The following is a 19,089-nucleotide window of genomic DNA, read 5'->3' as shown; positions in this document are numbered from 1 at the left end:
CCTTAAGGATTTAAATCTAAAGACCCAACTAAGACAGGGATACTAGTTTGTGTGTGTGTGTGTGTGCGTGTTGAGGTATGTGCGCGCGCCCGTGCGTGTGCATGTGTAGTGGCACCTACTGTACACGCGCCTCAGTCTCAACGCGTTCCTCAGGAGCTCCACATCTTTCGCCGCTTTTGGACCCTTTTCTCGGCATTTGCGCCTGAAATACGACTTTGAACCGGGCCGGAACCGGGTCTGGAGCCGTGCACGCTGAAATAATGGCGAGAAGAAGCGAAATCCCTGCTGTTTATTACGGTGAGTTTATCCTAGGAGCTTGTTTCTGGACTTGTGTTCTGGGAAAAATGTCCAGTTAAACACAGGAGTCCTGGTGCTGCGGCTGCTGTGGCTGGAGAAAGAAGCTCCTCCAGTGCGCTTTTTCAAGTCCCTTGTTTGCTTCATTTGTTGGTGTTGGGTTAAGCTGCTTAAAGGACATGTCCACCTGCCTCTCAGATTTTCTGTTTGGGTCAGTGGCCGAGATGTAAACAAAGTCATTAGAACTGTGACATAACAGTGGTGAAGAAGGAACCAGACCTCAGGCTGTATTGCATGAAATATGCATCATCCAGTGTATCGAGACATGGCTTTACAATCATTTTGTGAAGCTTAAAGCATACTTTCAAAAGCCATTCCAGGCAGACAAATGTATTCATAATAATAATAATATACAAACTGACTATATAATAAACATCACAACTTCTGGTTCCTATTGCCATCACTGTACAGAACTTTTTAAAGGGGTCGTTCACTGGTTGGTTGCTTGGTGGGTTGTTTTTGAAGGCTGTACAGCTCAGTGGTTGATATGTAATCTTCTAGTCCATTTGCAGTGTCTGTTCAGACGGATCAGTATTATCTCAGCAAATCTGAGCTCAGTGTGAGACTTTACTGAGATCTCCACTAAAAATTCAGAGGAGACCGTGGTGAGAGCTCCTTTTTCTATGGAAAACGATCAGTAAAAGTGTCCACTGTCTCTCCGTGTGTTCTCAGTGTTGTCAAGGAGAAACTACAGAGATAATAAGGAGATAATATTGAGACACTAATGAGGAACTACAGAGATTAAGGAGACACTACTGAGGTAACATGGAGACACTACATACATATTAAGGAGGGTCTACATATATATTACGAAGACACTACAGAAACATTAAGGATGGACAACATAGATATTAAGGAAGAAATATGTAGATATTAAAGAGGGAATACATAGATGATAAGGAGATCTTGTCTTTGAATTTTCATTATTACGGGATGTATTCCATCTTGATCAGAGATATATGAGCCTCTTAGACCAGAATCATTACACAGTGATTAACTGCGGCTGTTGAATCTCCCTCAGACATTATTACATGGCCTGTGTGTCCTGAGATAATTAAGCTGTAGGTGTGTGATTCTGTTCTGTCACTTGCTAGAGTGATTGGGAGTGTGTGTGTGTGTGTGTGTGTGTAGGTATTTTAATACTGTGTGTGACTGCCTTACATAAAAGCCTTCTTTAGTGAGGAGTAATAGAGCCACTCAAACAGTGACAACAAGGCCATTCAGTTTCATATTCTTGTATAAACCAAAAGAGCTGGATTTTTACTGCCTGGCCACTTTATTGGAAACCCCTTGAACTCCCTTTGTAGCTCCACTGTTGTAGTCAATCAGACAATGCACAACTAGGCCTGTGATGGCTAAAAACCCATTTATTGTTGAGTATTTATGGAATTATTTTAAGCAGGGCAAGCCACCTGTTCACACAGATTATTGTCAGTGAATTGTAAATATCGTGGTGATGCCACATTCAACATGTATGTTACTTACAGGTAATGTAGGTGATTCTAGGAAACTGCGGCTCTCACGGCAAAACAAACTCCCCTCCGGTTTGTTTTCTTTCAGAGGCTCTGCATCTTTTATGGTGGAATGGTATGTTGGAGTAAAACATCCACTGCACCTCTTTCGTTGTTAAAGTTTAACTTGGCTTTAAGTTTTTATTCCCTCTTTAAAATACCACTTGTAGCACTTTCAGTCTGCATCAACTTTTATGAAAAATTAGTGATCAGAGTCACTTCTGCCTTAAGTAAAACACATGAAACCACAAAGCTAAGTCATATGGAGCAGGAATAGAGCAACATCTTCATCTCTGTTCATGCTTTTCAGTGATTGGAGACGCTTAGCTTCTTTCCCATTAACTGAGCTCCTGCTATGGGCAAACAGCTGAGCTTTTTACAACACACAAACAGAAAAGGGTTAAACAAAAATCACAAGCATTGTCTTTAACTTGGATAAGAGTGATGTAAGACAATGGGGCTGTTGAGTTGAGCTGGTTGAACCTTCCCTGTGCCAGTGGGAGATACAAATCCTAAAAACAGACACAGAATTTGGTACAGTTTACAGTATCCTTAGACATTTTTGCCTTGTTTTGCTTACAGTGTTGAATATGTGTAGACCTTTCTCTCTTGGACAAAACAGAATTAGACGCTTTTGTTTCAGTTTCATGCCACACTTTGTGAGAGTCTGTAATATCCTGAATATAAATAGATGGAATGGATTGGTTACAGAGTGATGCTGTGAAATATTCGGCGTTTGTCTTTGTTTTATTCAAGGAGTCTTTGCTGTTTTCTCGTTCCTGTTCATTTTCTCCACGGTTAGATTTGTTTCTCTTGTGAACACGACACTGCAGCCAAGGAGCTACACCCCACAGTGAGTGTTCGTCAGCGTTCAAACAGATGTGATGTGACTCTGGGCGATTAGCCAAAAACGCTCTCAAATTCAGCCTGTGTGGGATGCACAGGTCCAAAAACACATCTCACTATATCTGGAATATGACAGGAGACTGCAGTATTATTTACTACACTTATTTACAACGTTCACGGTACATGCACGTGTGATTTCACATCTTCATATCATTTTCATTTCTAGGGTCTACAAGGTTAAAGGTGCAATATGTCATTTTACAAAAATACTTGAGAGTGATTATTTTATATATATATATATATTTGTGAGTTTTCTATAAAGTGCAACTCACAGGAGGTGAAACATCAGATTGGTTTGATGTCCCTGAAAGAAGAAGTTTGTGCCCCATACAGTGGGTCACCCACACGAGAACCTCCAGGCCGCACCTCAGAAGATGACTGATTGCTCTTTTAAATATCAGTGACTGAGCAATCACCCAGAAGTTGGAGCTCTGACTTGATCCGTCAAAATAGATAAAATGACAACATTTCTAGTGGGGAAAAATTGTCCAAGCCTGACTGAGATCCTTCCTGGTACACAGTATAACATTCTGAGCACATGTCTTGGTGAACCTGGGGGTTCGCTCTGAGAGAAAGAGGAAGAGAATATCCCCAGACCCTTCGGTGTGGTGCCTCAGGGGCTAGCGACAGATTTTCATGCTGTGCCATTAATATGCAGTGCCCCTTCCACACCTTGGCACAAAGGATGACAACGAAAAAGGCAGTAGTGCTGAGAAATGGGAGATTATAACTTGGAGTTCATGTTTGTTTGGCTTCATTTCATGTTACTACACTCACACACACACACACACACACACATACACACACAGTTCTATATGTTTTCTTGAAACACATGAAGCTCTACCACACCTTTTTAAAATGCTGTTATAGAACCATAGGTAAGATTTCAGATTTTTTGCCCTGGACTCCCCCTGCAGTTACAGTTTACAGCACTGTCCTTAAATCAATGGGAAGCATAGGGAATGGAAGGGAGGTGATTGTGTGTTGGTGCTTGACTACTTCTTATCACAAATGTACATTGAAAACAAGTTCAATTTAATAAACTGAGCTCTGAAACTCAATCTCTTGCAGTAAATATACAGAGAAATACACCTAGACCTCCTTTGGCCTCAGAAAGCAGGACTTCACTGGACTTTGCTGGCAGCCACGATAATGACTGAAGGAATAGGGGCTGTATGTATATTTAATCATGGCTGCAGTCTTTGCCTAAAACCACACTACAGGGAGGTTTTGTCAGCTGCACACGCTGCATGTGCATCTTCAGCTGGATGAATATTTCAGGCTCTTTTCATTGTTAATACATATCATGGTTCTTTTAGAGTCTGCAAGCTCACAAGGGTCTGTGTCTGAGTGAGTTAATGTGGCCTTGTCCTTGGGTGCTGCCACATTTATTCTCAGTAAGACCCAGCCACTAAAATTCACATAACATTAAAGCAGCAGTAAGTCATTTTTATCACCAAAAGGTAGCGAGTAATATTTATGAAAGTGATTATTATAGTTCTTCCTTGTTGTCTGTAAAGTGTCAATCACAAAGTACTATCATATCTCTAAATTAACCAGTTTATGCTCCATAGAGTGGGTCCTCAACATGGGGGTGGCCATGCTTGAATAATTTTGCACAGAATCATTAGGACCGTCTAGGCCAGTAGAGGTCTCTATAAAAGGCTGTGAGTCAGTGACTGGGTGTGTGTGTGTGACTAGGTCAGTGTGTGACGTCCTGTGATGGACCGGTCTCCAGTCCAAGGTGTGTTCCTACCTGGTGTCCTTTGATGGATAGACTTGAGACTCATAGCAACCCACCATCAGGACAAAGTCTTTACAGAAGATGAATGGGTTGGAGTTGTATTTTTGTGATCCAGATCTAACCATCCAACATCCGAACCTGAATTTAATAATATTTTTGGCTGAATGCCATGAGATTGTCACAGCAGTGGTCAAATGTCCAGTCTAAAGCCTTTCTAGAAGATTAGAGACTTAGCAGCAAAGAGGGTGTTGTTACTACCTGTATATTTGAGGAATTGTTAGATTAACGGGTCTCCATAAACATTTGGCCACTTTTTTTTTTTTTTTTTTTGGCTGCCTAAGCCTAACTATGGTGTTTCGAATCTGATCTGATAGAATGCTTGGGTCTCCTGAATCTCATATAAATAAAAAAGTCAATATGTAAACTTCAAACCTCCTAAAGACAATATCATGATGTTCCACTTCTGCAGCACCAGAATAACACTGGATAACTGAAGAAATAAAAAGAACAATAAGAGCTAATTAAGAGAAACTACGAAAGCCGTTAAGAGTCCTGTGAAGCTCTGCATGATATCTGTATCGGAAACAGAATTTTTCCATTAGCCAGACGCTAATTCACAGTGATGAAAGCCCTAGAAGGGAGTCTCAGTGTATGCTAGCATTTAATTAATTTAGCAAAGGAAGTCTCAGTCCTTCACCTTCAAACTGAGAGAGGTAATCAAGGTTAAATGGGGCACTTAGCACAGTCTTGATCAGCCGTTCTTCCTCTTAGCAGCTAAGATGGACTGAAGGGATACACTGTGAAATCAAGTGCTGTGTTAGAAAGGCAACATAAGAAAGGCCTAAGAACAGTTTATGTTTTTTAAAAATACACTTTTCCTGTATTCAACATCATTGCTCCATGAAAAATCACATTTTTTCTTCCTATTACTCTAAATGTATAATCTCTACAGTTGTGAATGAAATGAAGTGGGTCACCAATGCCAAGTTGTGACTAGTGCAGTATAAACCCCCCACCATCAGGCTGCATGCTCTGGAGTTAATGACTTCCATTCAAAATATTTGGGATGTGTTGAAGTGATTCAGAACTGACTGAATCGTCTTCATTACCATTACCTTCGGTGCCTGCCATCACTAATGCTCTCATGAATGCCATCAAATCCTCACAACAGTTATCCGACATCTGGATAGCTAAGTAATGACAGCTTAGTTGCATGTTATTATGTTCAATACTGACAATGTTTTGGCTTAGATTTAGTCTGTACTTTGTTCTGTTAAAACATTCATTTAGCTTGTGTTTGTGGTGTTGTTTAACCTTGTTAGCATGTGCATGTGGTTAAATATTGTTAGCATGTGTGTGGAGTGGGGATTAGCCTTGTTAGTATTTGCTTGTGTTCAGCCTTGTTAGCCTGTGTTTATGGTGTTGGTAAACCTTGGTAGCATACATGTGTGATGTCTTATAAGGGGCAGCTCAGAGTAATTGTATCAAAGTGTCTCCATAATTCACCTTTATTGAAAATAATGTCACTATAACAACAAAACGGATTGAGCTAAATGAACTAAGCATAGTAGCATCCATGTTTAAGCCTGCACTCTACCTGTCCTTCTGTTATTATTTTATAATTAATAGTACATCACAGGGTGTCAGCAACAGCTGAGTTAATTTTGATGTAATAACAACAAAAGCACAGTTTAATGACACTGTAAAGAGAGCAAAATGATGGGAATATGTGCTAATTAGGTTTTCTACAAAACCTTAGACCATTTCAGAGGCCACATAGATTGGGGAAGTGGCATTTCTGTAATGAAGCAGTTTTTCTTCTTTGACACCAGAGCCACATGAGGCTGTTTACAGGAATATTGTGAGGTTTATTGCTTAATCCTCTGTTGTGGATGTGCTGTCAGAGAACTGCTAGCGACCAAAGGCTTCGTTTGTTCTCAGAAAAATGGCATTAAAGCCCAGCCATGGTAGCAGGAAATATGTTAAGGTGTGTCTTCATCACCATCTTATTAAAATATCATCTTAAGAAGTGTCTCTTCACCTTGGGTCCCATAGCACTTTCTGTAAGGTGATACAGAAAAAAAAGATCTTATGGCTTTCAATATAGACAATTTTCCCTGTGCCTTAAAATGTAGTCTACAACCTAAGACATGTGGTATGTCCAAAGTTTGTGTAGCTTATGAAACATTCTATGAAGGACTGCTTAAGTCAAGGCTTCACATAAATGTGTTGTCATTATTTTCTGCTGTATTCAGGTGTCCCGGGGGGTACCACTGGTCTGCTTTGTGTGACCAAAGATCCAGCCCCTTGGACTCAGAAGGACTCTGAAACTTGAAATGTAAGGAAACTCCAGCATGGAAAAACAGGGCAGCCTTGCCCTTAAGCGAGGGAACACCTCACATCCTTGAAAGCATAGTTCGAGGGATAACCACATCAACAAACAATGATTGTGAACCAATGCTCTACCACAGAGCAAACTAGTTTCTATAACACCTTTGGCAAGCTGATGGTTGTCCGGTGAGAGGTGTTCCCTCGCTTAAGGGTAAGGCCACCCTATTTCTCCAAATTGGAGTTTGCATTCTCCAAGTGTTCCCACCTTTTGAGTTTCCGGAGGTCTACAGGGGGCTGGATCTGTTGTAGTGCAAGCAGACTGGTTGTATCCTGTGTCATCACGCCTATAGTCTGTGGGTTGTTTAGAGGGTCGTTTACCCCCCCCCCCCCCCCACCATCTTCCAGCCAATCATCATGCTGTGTTAAACCCACAGATGTTTTATACAAACTTTAACACCCGCAGGCTACAATAAACAAAGTGAATCAAAACTTAATTGGACAGAGCTATAATTTTTGTATATTTATGTCACTGTACATGATGTAGCATGGCGAAAACAGCACTCTGACACTTTACAAAGCTCAATATTGCAAAAATAATGTGGTTTGCAGCATTTCTAGCCACCGTCATCATATCCAGCCCTCATCTGTCATGACTAGGCTTCACCTACTGCCAGCTAGTAAACTCTGCAGCTATAATCCTGTGTAAGTGTGTGTGTGTGTGTGTATGGTTTATCCATGCAGCAGTGCTGTGAAAGCTTCTCTCCAGTGTTAGCACCGTAGTTAAATTTTAAGGTGTCAGCAGCACCTGACTCAGTGACATGGGGCGATAAACTCCAGAGCTCATGAATATGGAAGAGCTCCTGTTTTAGAGCCACGTGCACAAGGGAGATTCGCTCATAAAAGCAGAGTGTATGGAGAGAAACTGGGGCACTTAAGTGTGTGTTTGGGGGAGTTTTAGTGACTTGGGGGCCTGTGGTGAACCGTGCTTGTCGTTAGCAGTGCTGGCTTTGTCTGCCTGGATCAGTGGGAGATGCAGTGAAGGCTCATTAGCGACGCTGCATTAGAGGGTCTGTGTTGTTGCACCGTGCTTTAACTTCTACCTCTGACTCCAACCCCTGCCTCTTTTCTGTGCTACACTGTAAATAAGGAATTGTTGTTTTAATTTAAGCACATTAAAGTCACCTCTCACAATAAACTAATAGAACAATAACCTGTCTGCTTTTTCTGCATAATTAAAAGGTAAGACGTAAGCAAAGTAATTGAGAGTTGTTTGGTTGGATGTGAAATGCATTGTTCAGGGATAGTGAATAATAAAGTGTGTGATGCCTCTGAAAACTATTCAAAGAAAGAGTGGATTTATGTATCAGCAGCAAAAACTTACACACCTCTTTATGAAATCAAAATGGTCCTTTGGCATTACTCAAAGAACTCTTGGTGCCTCATTTGTCATTTTGGCCTTAAACATACAGGGGGACAATGAAACTGAAACACCTGTCATTTTAGTGTGGGAGGTTTCATGGCTAAATTGGAGCAGCCTAGTGGCTGCCGTGTATCAGGACGACAATGCACCAATACACACAGCAAGACTGGTGAAAGATTGGTTTGATGAACATGAAAGTGAAGTTGAACATCTCCCATGGCCTGCACAGTCACCAGATCTAAATATTTTTGAGCCACTTTGGGGTGTTTTGGAGGAGCGAGTCAGGAAACGTTTTCCTCCACCAGCATCACGTAGTGACCTGGCCACTATCCTGCAAGAAGAATGGCTTAAAATCCCTCTGACCACTGTGCAGGACTTGTATATGTCATTCCCAAGATGAATTGACTCTGTATTGGCCGCAAAAGGAGGCCCTACACCACACTAATAAATTATTGTGGTCTAAAACCAGGTGTTTCAGTTTCACTGTCCAACCCCTGTATATATATTTTAGAGAAAATAGTCCCCAAATATTGACCATAATTTAACAATCGTCAAAATTCTATATAGAAGACTTTAAAACACAGATCCCTAGAAGGCAAATTGTGCACTGCTTGTTGCGGAGAGGAGATAAAATACAAATGTACACTGGTTCCCATCACCAGAGCTGGGATGAATCTGAGTCTCTACAATCAACCATTTCACACCAAACCACTCACAATAACTGTAGTAGCAGAGTGGAGTTTGCTTATCACACAGTGTGAGTGTTTCAGTGGGATGAGGGATGAGAGCAAGAGAGAGCGCGAGAGCTGACTCATCCAGTGTTTCCTTTCGGAAATTTGTATAAGTGCCTGGCCTTGGTTTTTAAACAGGGCACTGACTACATGACCCTTACTGGACTACTGCTGCTGCAAGTTAAACTATACCCCAGTGTGCTGCTTTCATTAGGCTGCACAGTATACCCTTGTAATAACAACAGACTAGATGAGATTTTTTTTTTGCTTTTGTGGCTCCTCCTAGATTTGCATAGTGTAATATATTTTTACAGGACTATATTTCATCTTTAAGGCAGTGATGATCGCTGGGTTCAGGGCTTGTGTTCCCCCTGTGTCCGCGTGGGTTTCCTCCGGGTGCTCTGGTTTCCTTCCACAGTCAAAAAACACCTGTTGGTAGGTGGATTGACTACTCAACCTCATTTCTAATCAGAATTTTATTACATTACATATATTCATGGAGTCTTTGATTCTGACCCTATTTCATCTGATGGTTTTCTATTTTTTTTTCAGTTTTAGTTGAAAACTAAAGAAGTTTTTTTCTTCTGGACATCACAAGATCATTTACATCTCAGGAAAATATGATGGTTACATAACTCCCCCAACAAGCTTCCACTGCATCTTTCAAACTCTCTGACCTGCAGCATCGTCAAGGGCATCACCACGCCTTGTGAAAATGCTAATCAACACTGTACAGATCACATGACCACACACACTGAGTTACATAACCACAGGAAAAGAGCACTGCCCTGCTGCACTAAAGCCTGCTGTATACTGTATAGCTGTGGTTTTCTATGAGTACTGTCAGACTGCATGAGCTGCTCTGACTGAAATCTAGATATTCAATATTTAAATTCTATAAATACTCAACCGTAAAGCTGTAAATTCCATTTAAATACCATAACAATGCTGCAATATTGATTTTAATAAGAAATAGCTCTGCAGTAATGATAGAAATACAGTTATAACTATACAGTGATTCTTCTTCATGTTATGAACCAGCCATTTTACTGACAGAAGATATAAGCAATATTTAAAACAAGTAAAATGTATTTAATAACACGAATAAATATCGTAATTATAAATCTATCTAAAGTATTAAGATGATTTCACTTTCCAACACTCTGCATTTTGCAGAGAAATGCCACGTGGCACAGCTGAGTTTCGAAACTGGCTCTTGTTAATGGCTGTATTCAGTGTTCGGCACAGTGTTCTCGGTCCGTATGCGGCGATCTGGCTGCCACTCATCTGTGTGCTGTCTGCAGGAGAAAAGCATTAGCTTTCAGCCCATCCAGCTCTGAGCAAAGCAAAGAGAAAATTGCCTCAGCCCAAAATTGCATCAATTACAATCCATCTCTCACAAGGCTCCTCTCAGACTGTAAGAAATAAAGTTTCAGAGAAGAGAACAGAGAGTTAGACACGTCATCCACAGACTGGTGTTACGCCTAATCTAGAGTTCAGAATGAAATCAATTCAAGACAAAAACAAAAAACAAAAAAAAAATCTGCGCAGAACAAAGGAGTATAAGAGGATTGAAGGAAGCATTTTCTCCCCTTTTTCCACAAGGGAAAACAGTTCTGGGTCGTAATAAAACATCTGTGACCTGCTTTGGTCAAAATACCACAAGTGTCAAGCCCCACAGCAGCATTCTCCTATGTCTACAAAGCCTTGTTCAGAACTGCCAATTTCAGCGCCTGGTCTTTTAAATGACTATAAGCCGCTTGCTGTTCACCCCAATCCAAGCGCACAGCATTAAGGGGCAATGAGCAGATTCTGTTTCTTCTCTTTCTTCTCATTCTCTCAGTTTTTACTCATTTCTCTTATTTCTCCACACCTGTTGTGTCGGTTTTACTGTGTTTAATCTCTTCATTGTGTTCTCACATAAACGCAGGTCCAGCGCTGTGATTGGAGAGATTCAGACGAGGGGGCGGGGCAATTTTAAAGTCTCTGCCCTCTATGGCAGATGCAGAGAACGGCTCATTATATTCCATGTTTTCTGACTTAGGCAGCACACAGAGAACTGACTGGGTGGTCTTACTTAACAATGCGTGCTTTGGTCTAGTCTAAAATTAAAGCAAGTGTGATAATCAGAAGTGTCTACCTGTGCCTAGTGGAGTCACAGCTGTGAATCTGGGCTTTTATAACGTTTCTAAGTTAAATTAGCAGTGACACATTCAGAAAGACCTGTAAAGCAAAGGATACTGAAGCTGAGGGAAAGTGTTGAACTGAATTTCTTTTCATTAGCTCACTTCAAGGACAATTACATGACATTTATGTAGAGTTATTGTGGGGAAAGTGGGCGACTGATTCAGAGAGAGTGAGAGAAAGGTCATGGCTAGCTTATCACATGCAGCGGCCATTCAGTCACTCATGAAAGCTTTCAGGCATTCCAGTGGTTCAGAACGGACACAAATCTCCTTTGATCAGCTTCTGTTGAGCAGTAAACATGAGCCAGACACAGAACTACACAAGAAGGAAGTGTTTCAGATAAGAGCTGCAGCAGAAGGCACCTATCAAAACATGCTAGCATAGCTAGCCTGAAATGCTTTGAAGTGACATACGCTATAAGGTTAAAAGTTTGTGTACTTCTAAAATTTCATGAGGAATGAAGTTATTTGACAGGATGATTCTTCCCCTTAGCTGCAGTAACCCTTCTACTGTTCTGTGAAGGCTTAATTTGCATATATTGGAACATTGCTGTGAGGATTTGATGGCATTTAGCAATGAAAACATTAGTAAAGTCAGATACTGATGTTGTATGTTTAAACACCCTAGCTCTAGAAAACGCTATTCCACTGCTCCGCAGTCCAGTACTGGGGGCCTTTATAACCCTCTATCCCACACTTAGCATCGAGCATGGTAACCTTGTGCAGCTACTTGACAATTGGCATGTGTACATATATATGGAAATACTATAATAAATCCCATCATGGCCCTGGGAGTCTTGTTCATTGTGAATCAGGATTAAGATGAATGCTTTATGGCAAATTTAACCAACATTACCTGAGCCTGCAGTCAGAAAAATGATTAAAAAACATGAACTGCATTCATAATCACTGCGTGAACCAGACCTAAACTCACCCTTAAACAGTGGACCCATTTGGCAGAGAAGGCTACGTAAAACTCTGATGTTTGATGAAATCCACCTTCTAGGTGATCTGTGCTCTGCAGCTTTTTCTCTGGGTCTCTAAAGTATAAAAATGAATTTTAAAGAGCACATTTTCAAACAAACAAACATTGAAATTGTTGACTTAAATCCTATCCACCGAATGATGTTATTTGTTTTAAAACTGAATGTTGAATTTTGTTTATCGAATACTTTTTAATTATGTTTCTCCACAGTCGTGACATTATTTGTGTGGGTAGAAAGTAAGCCATTTGTAATTCAGTGAGTATTCATTCAATTATTAATTATTATTCAACATTAACTTATTAACTAATGTTTCAGTTTGAGAGAAAGTTGTGTCAACTCTGTTGACTCCAATTGGACCAGTTTTTTACAGCAATGGCGGGTCATGGAGCCTCTCAATAGCTCCCAGAAGTTAGCGGTAGCTACCAGCAGCGTCATAAAGTTTTAGCAGAATAGACACAAGTGTGATGTGCATTTAAAATCTAAGATATTTAAAGTATGATATCTTATATTATCAGCACATCTATATCCAATTAACAAGCGTATTAAAAAGTGTTAGTGGATTTCCCACTAAGTTAGTAGATTTGAGGAACATTAAAGTAAATTTGAGTAAAGTATAAGACTTTGAAGAAAGTATAGGCATAACATAGTATAAGCATAACATCGTACAGCCTGGAAATTACCTTCTCATAATGTCATTTTAATTAATTCGTTGGGAAATTAGAGATATATTATTCTAGCATGATGTTTGGCTGGGAGATAATGTGTTAAATATAACTGAGCGAATGACTGTAGCGTTGTGAATAGAGAAGGTGAAACGAAGATTTATTTGCAATAGAATCTAAGCTAAAGTTACACAACAGTAAGGAACAGAATTGTTTTTGTGATTATGTAGAATATTATGTAATGCGTATCTGAGACTGTTAAACAGTAAAGAAAAAACACCTACTTCCTGCACCTCGAGTCTCAACACCCTGGGATTTGCCTTGTTCCTTTTTAATAAAGCATATAAACTTCCTAATGGTCTGTTCTTTGCATGAACTGTGTAGGTGTACGAACATTATTTAACAGCGTTTATTTGTTGTTTTAATCTTTAGCAGTGTAACTGAGCTTCGTTCTACTGAATTGAAAGCCATTATATAAAAATAAGACATTTCTTTTACTTGGTGTTTTTTTTTCTTTCTTTTTTTTCTTTAGAGATTTATCAATTGTGGTAATAAGTGTGTGGTAAAATATTTTTATGTGTTTGAACAAATGTGATTTAATGTCCTGGCTGGATGTGATATTTTAATTTTCCCTTTTTTAGATTTCTACACAGATTCTGATTTGATATTGTAGTTTTTACATAGTCTTTAAAATTAGGTCCATACAGGATTTCTGAAACCACTATGATGTGTTAGAAAACTAATCTTAACTGAATTATGAACATCTCTTCACCTTCCTATAATTTATCAGAAACCTATAGGGTATATTTCATACTGACTACGGTACAAGTTTAAAAAGCAGTAAATATATATTTTTTATGCAATCAACAACATGAATATGTCTGTAAGAGATAATATAGTCTAAAATATACATACAAGGCAAGTAACATCAGATTTTCACAATAATCATGAAATAGCAGTGATTGTTTTTCTTTAAACATATATGTAACAACATACAAAGGTTGATGTGCTGTTGTACTTTTGTAAATGCACAATTTCTCTCCCTGACTCTATGCATTTAAATTGGTTGCCTAGAGCTTCCTGGAACTATTGGAAGCATGAGTCACGTGACCACCAAGCATTTTGGACTTCCGTTGGAGCAACTCTCACTCTATATGGCTCTGGCCTCACTGTCAGGATTCTATCAGTTGCATTCTGATTGGCTGGCATGCCAAAAACAACAGACTTGTGATAGGGCCTTTTGCATGTCAGTCAAATTTCTATTCCTGCAGTAGTAGGCGGGTCTTGGCCATGTTGAGTGGCGAAAGGTACCCTCCCTAGAGACTTTGGCAAAGTGAGACTAATCTGAGGGTGACTCCAATGCACTTAGACAGCATTGACGACACTGGCTGTGTTATTCATCGATGCCTGAGGGAGCGGCTTGGAGGTGACACCCAATTTCCCCTCATTTGTCGTCTGTCCACGATCTCTGTCTGACCCCCCAGGGCTGTGTTTGATCCGGAAGCTAATTGACACTGAGAGTGATTTATTGAGTGGAGATAGCAGATCCATGTGGGAAGGAGAATAACTCCCCACCTCGGATGCCACAGTGAATTTGGACGCAACTCTGAAAGTGTTTGGCTCGTGGCCCAGAGACAACAGTAACGCATTTGGCCCTCAATTGGACTCATGCTTGCAATTAGCGTGTAATTGTAATCACATCACACATCTGAGTTGTACAGCTGTTTGGGGTTTGGTGAATCATGTGTTGATTGAATAGAATACCGTCGTGATTTATTTCCTCTTCCTTGGGATACATGTCATTTTCTGTTTTAACATCACGTAAAACAGCATGTGGCCATTCAAAATTTTAATTCTTAACTAGAGAGCTGCTTTGATTGTGTAGTGGACCCTTAATGTTAGTAGCCACTGAGTGAAAGTATAAGATGGAGGTTTTCACAAAACAGCCTTTTTTAGAGAATCTTCTCATTGCTAAATCCAAGTGAGTGAGACAGCCAGTCAGTCGGTTAGAAGTTAAAGAGAAAACTACCCCAGGATTTGAAGTTACAATACCCTCCCCTTTAATGACAGCAAAGTCACAGGGAGCTAAAGAGTCCAGTATGTTCCAGAGTCAAAGGACATGACGAGCAGATGGGTGCAGGACATCCCTGAGGACTCAGTGGACTTCTGTGAGTGTTAATGGTAAAAAAAAAAAAGGCAGAGTCTATCCCAGCTGCCCTTCACCCAAATGGCTCTGACATATTCCGCCTCTGAATTTCATTTGAATTTCAAAATCTTTGCAAGCAGAGGTGTTATGTAACCACTGTGGGGAAGCCTGTCTGAGAGTTTTGGCAGGTGAAGGTGAAAATGCAGTTTTTCGCTCAGCCTGAGTGACGTCAGCAGTGTGGACAGTGTTTAGGGATTTAGTTACAGTGGTGGTGATAGGAACCAAAAGCAGCATTTTGTTTCCACAACCACCTCTTTGGGGTTTGTTTAATAATGTGATGTAAAAAAAAAACCCTAGCTGTCTGAATCTGTATTTTTAATTCTGTCTTTGTAACAGTATAAAAGCTTGGCCATTGTATTGACTGCTTAACAATGCTTAACACATTATTTTCACTGTGGGTGGTGTTTAAACCCAGCTGGTAATTTATTTTAATTTAATTTAACTCTGTTCCCTCTGGAATTATTTAAATGTCACTGGAGTTTTGCATACAACAGGGAAAAACTAGCTAATATTAGCATTGACATTAGCACTAATATTAGCACTGACCTTAGCACTGACTTTGCCCCAGCAGAGTGATTAAAAGTGTTCCTAAAATGGCTGCCTTGGACCCGAACAGTTTCTTCTACAAACTTTGCTGCTGATTGGGGGCGGGTTAAGAATTTGGGCGCATTAAGGTTGTTTGTTTTGCTAATCTCCAGAGGTGCAATTAGGCTCTATTTACTCAGAAAGGTTATTGTCAGGGTTTAATGTCTGTGTTGGAGAAAGTGTGTGTGTGTGTGTGTGCATGTATATGTGTGTGTGTCTAATCCAATAGAGTGAGTGTGCTGTTAAACGTGCTCAAATTGGCTTGTGCATTAATTCTGGACTAGCAAAGTGCAGGCGCTAATATAAATGTAAAATAAGCCGTGCCATTGCAAATTGCTTCTGTGAATTTGCAGAGTCCCTGGAAAGCGTCAACTAGCAAAGGCAGCAGATTTATTATCAATAACGGTTCATTAATATCATCTCTGTGTTGTTTTATGCTGTTTTCCCCTGGTGTGGTGTTTTGACGTTCTTAGCTGAATGCCATTGTCTCTCAGAGATCTGCATAACTTCTGAATGATTTGAATACATCATTGACTCATACACTCGACTGTTTTGTCATCTCTTGTCTGCTTTGACTGCATTTTTCTCTCTTATTTTCCGACCCCTCTTCGTCCTCTCTCCCTTCTGAACTCTGTTTTGGTTTCTCAGTTTAAGTCTTTAAAGCTGCCGGCTGACAGCCGCTGTCTCTGGTCGTCTCGTCCCCTTTTTTCCTTCCACTGACAACCAGTAGAATGTAGAATCTCTCTGTATATTCCTCTCTCTCTCTCTCTCTCTCTCTCTCTCTCTCTCTCTCTCTCTCTCTCTCTCTCTCTCTCTCTCTCTTTCTTTCTCTCCCGAGTCAAAATGAGTTGAACTCTCTCACCTCCCTCTCAGTGACACGTTTGAACTTTCTGACACTTCACTCTCTGTGTCTCTGACCAGAAATCCATTCATTCCTCTTTTAAATCCATTAATACATAATGAGCACAGAGGCAGCAACCCTGCAGTTCCATTGTAAACAGTCGGAGGGCGGTGGTTTGACTCCCTCGGGAATATAATAATTGTTATTGAAGTATGCATCACATTTTTGGACCAAAATACAATTCTCAAACCTAATACAGAAGTGAATATTCAGTGTGATGGCTTCATGAGATATTTAAGACCAAAACAAATATGTTTTTGTTTAAATTTAGTGGCCTCAGTCATTCTCTCATTCATATTGCTGTTTCTCATTAAAAGTAAATTATGTCTGTCTGTGTTAAAGGAGCACCAGGTGATTTTATATTATATTTTATTTATTCATAAAATAGGAAGAAAATGAAGAAAAAATAGATATTCCAGTAACCGCATCGACATACATGCAATCGGTACCTGAGAAACAGTTTGGAAAACCAATGCAAAGAGGTTGCTGAATTCATTCGTTAGAAGTGGTGTTAAAATATTTCTGGAAATTCAGTGTGTAAGTCTTTAAGTGTGTAGCAGAACGGTAAAGGCCAGTGTCCAGCAGAGCACTGACCCCTGTGTAAATCTGAGGCTTTGGCCCAACTCTGCTGGACACATCAGCCTGGCTAAAGCTGTGCTGTAATTAATGTCAAATTACACAGCCATCTGTTCAGTAACTGGACGTTTGATTCTGGCTTTCAGCATCATGTCCCTTCAAAGCTCAGGGCTGGACAGTAACTGGACACAGCAGTAAAAACAGAATTTTGACCTCCTGGAAGAAGATGATGAGTCTGATGTGGTTGTGTTTACTTTTTTATATATATGTGTGTGGGTGTGTGTGTCTTTATGACTTTACACAAGACTCATTCATACTCTTGTTGCCATGGCTACATGTGTGCGTGTGTGTGTGTGTGTGTGTGTGTGTATGTGTGTGTGTGAACGTGTAATTAAAGGGGGAAGTGGATGATGATCGCAGGGCTTCATGAAAAGAAATAAGTGTGGGGGGCAATTACAAAATTGCAAGTATTTTTCACTCTCTTTTTTGTCACTTTTTCTTACTCTGACTCTCTGTTTATCATCCTCTTTCTCTCTCTCTCTCTCTCTCTCTCTCTCTCTCTCTCTTTCACTCTCTCTCTCTGTCTACGTCTGTCTGTTTCCCCTGTATCTCTTGCCACCCACTCACCCCAGGATTCAGATGTTTGTGGTTGAATTTGTGCCATATGCATGTGCATTTTTTAACTAAAGGATAACCATATGTAATTACTCATAGACAGGGTGTGTCTGTTGGGGTGTGTGTGTGTGGGGGGGTGGGGTGCTATTAAAACCCCTTTAATAGGCATTGAATAACTGGACAGTTATGGGCACTCAGGAAAGCAGCATTATTCAGCTGTAGCTCTTGGCCAAATACAAAATAAATAAATAAAAAAACACAGATTCCTCTATCGCTTGGAGCTGATCAGATGCATCTCTCAGTTCAGCCTCGCTCTTCTCTCCTGCTCCAACACTGAACATGGAGGTGAATATTTCTAAGCCTGAGAGAAAATGATACAGACTGGACCTGATTAATGGATAACAACTGATGTGCATTAAATAGAGCACTAGAACTGTGAGAAGACCAATCCATGGGTCTGAAAGAATGTGGAGCTGCTGAGAAGTCCTTACTGAGATAAGGAAACAGACACAAAAAGAGGAAAGCTGATTGTGTTCTCACAGCACCTCAGATTGCATTACTGAATGAGTTCGGGATTCATGTGGACAGTGAGGATGTTAAACCAATTTCTAACCGTGGTGCTGTGGCTGCAGAGTAATTTGGGAAGCTGGAAGTCTAGTGAAAGGAATGGAAGCTGTATTAAGGGCACAGGATGTACACAATAAATACTGAGATAATAAATATTTATTAATAAATTAAGTTAATGAGGCACGTCTGTGTAATTTTTGTAATAAAGTATGTTTACTGTTGATTTCCTGACACTGGAAGAGGAATGGCCTGTATTTACTGACCATTTTGCTCAGATGTTTAATAAATTTTTTTATTGTAACATTTGTTCATTGCAATAAATATAAAGTAAACTTTATAGAAATATATAGAAAACCTTTTTAAATGGTTTACTGAACTCTTATTTTGAAACAGCTATGAACTTTCAATATATCACACTTTTTTATATTGCAGCATTTTCCTGTAACTGCACGTTTCTCCCTGTGCTGTCATGAAGTGATGGGCTCTGCAGAGGGAGAGGGTGTGTGTGTGTGTGTGTGTGTGTGTGTGTGTGTGTGTGAGTGAGTGTGAGTGTGAGTGAAGTGTGCTGTAGAAAAAGCTGAGGGTCATTGTGGCAGGTCCATGGAGAAATCACAGAGAAGTGAAAGATCTGAGAAATCTGATCTCCCGCTTACAGTGTGGGTCTGCGTTTAGGGGATTGTTCTGTTTTACTGTCTTTTTGGGGACATGATATCCCCACAGCAACTGAAAAGCATGATAAATCTGAAGGAAGAAACCTCTAAAGGTTTGTTGTTGCTGCTGCTCTTGCTGCTGCTGCTGTAGTTTGAAT

At 40.1% G+C, this 19,089-nt stretch overlaps 1 protein-coding gene across 1 annotated transcript in view; it reads left to right on the top strand.

Moving 5' to 3' along the window:
• Positions 1-181: 181 nt before the first annotated feature.
• Positions 182-19,089, top strand: part of LOC136675755 (choline transporter-like protein 5-A) — an 83,120-nt gene continuing 64,212 nt past the window's right edge. The window contains exon 1 of the mRNA XM_066652496.1: positions 182-297. Coding sequence (XP_066508593.1) covers positions 261-297 — 37 coding nt within the window. The 5' untranslated portion in view covers positions 182-260. The remainder of the gene's footprint in view (positions 298-19,089) is intronic.

The sequence above is a fragment of the Hoplias malabaricus genome, chromosome X1 (genome assembly GCF_029633855.1).
Source record: "Hoplias malabaricus isolate fHopMal1 chromosome X1, fHopMal1.hap1, whole genome shotgun sequence".
Taxonomy (NCBI): Eukaryota; Metazoa; Chordata; class Actinopteri; order Characiformes; family Erythrinidae; genus Hoplias; species Hoplias malabaricus.
Note: the sequence above shows the minus strand (reverse complement) of the source record. Positions and strands in the feature narration are given on the sequence as shown.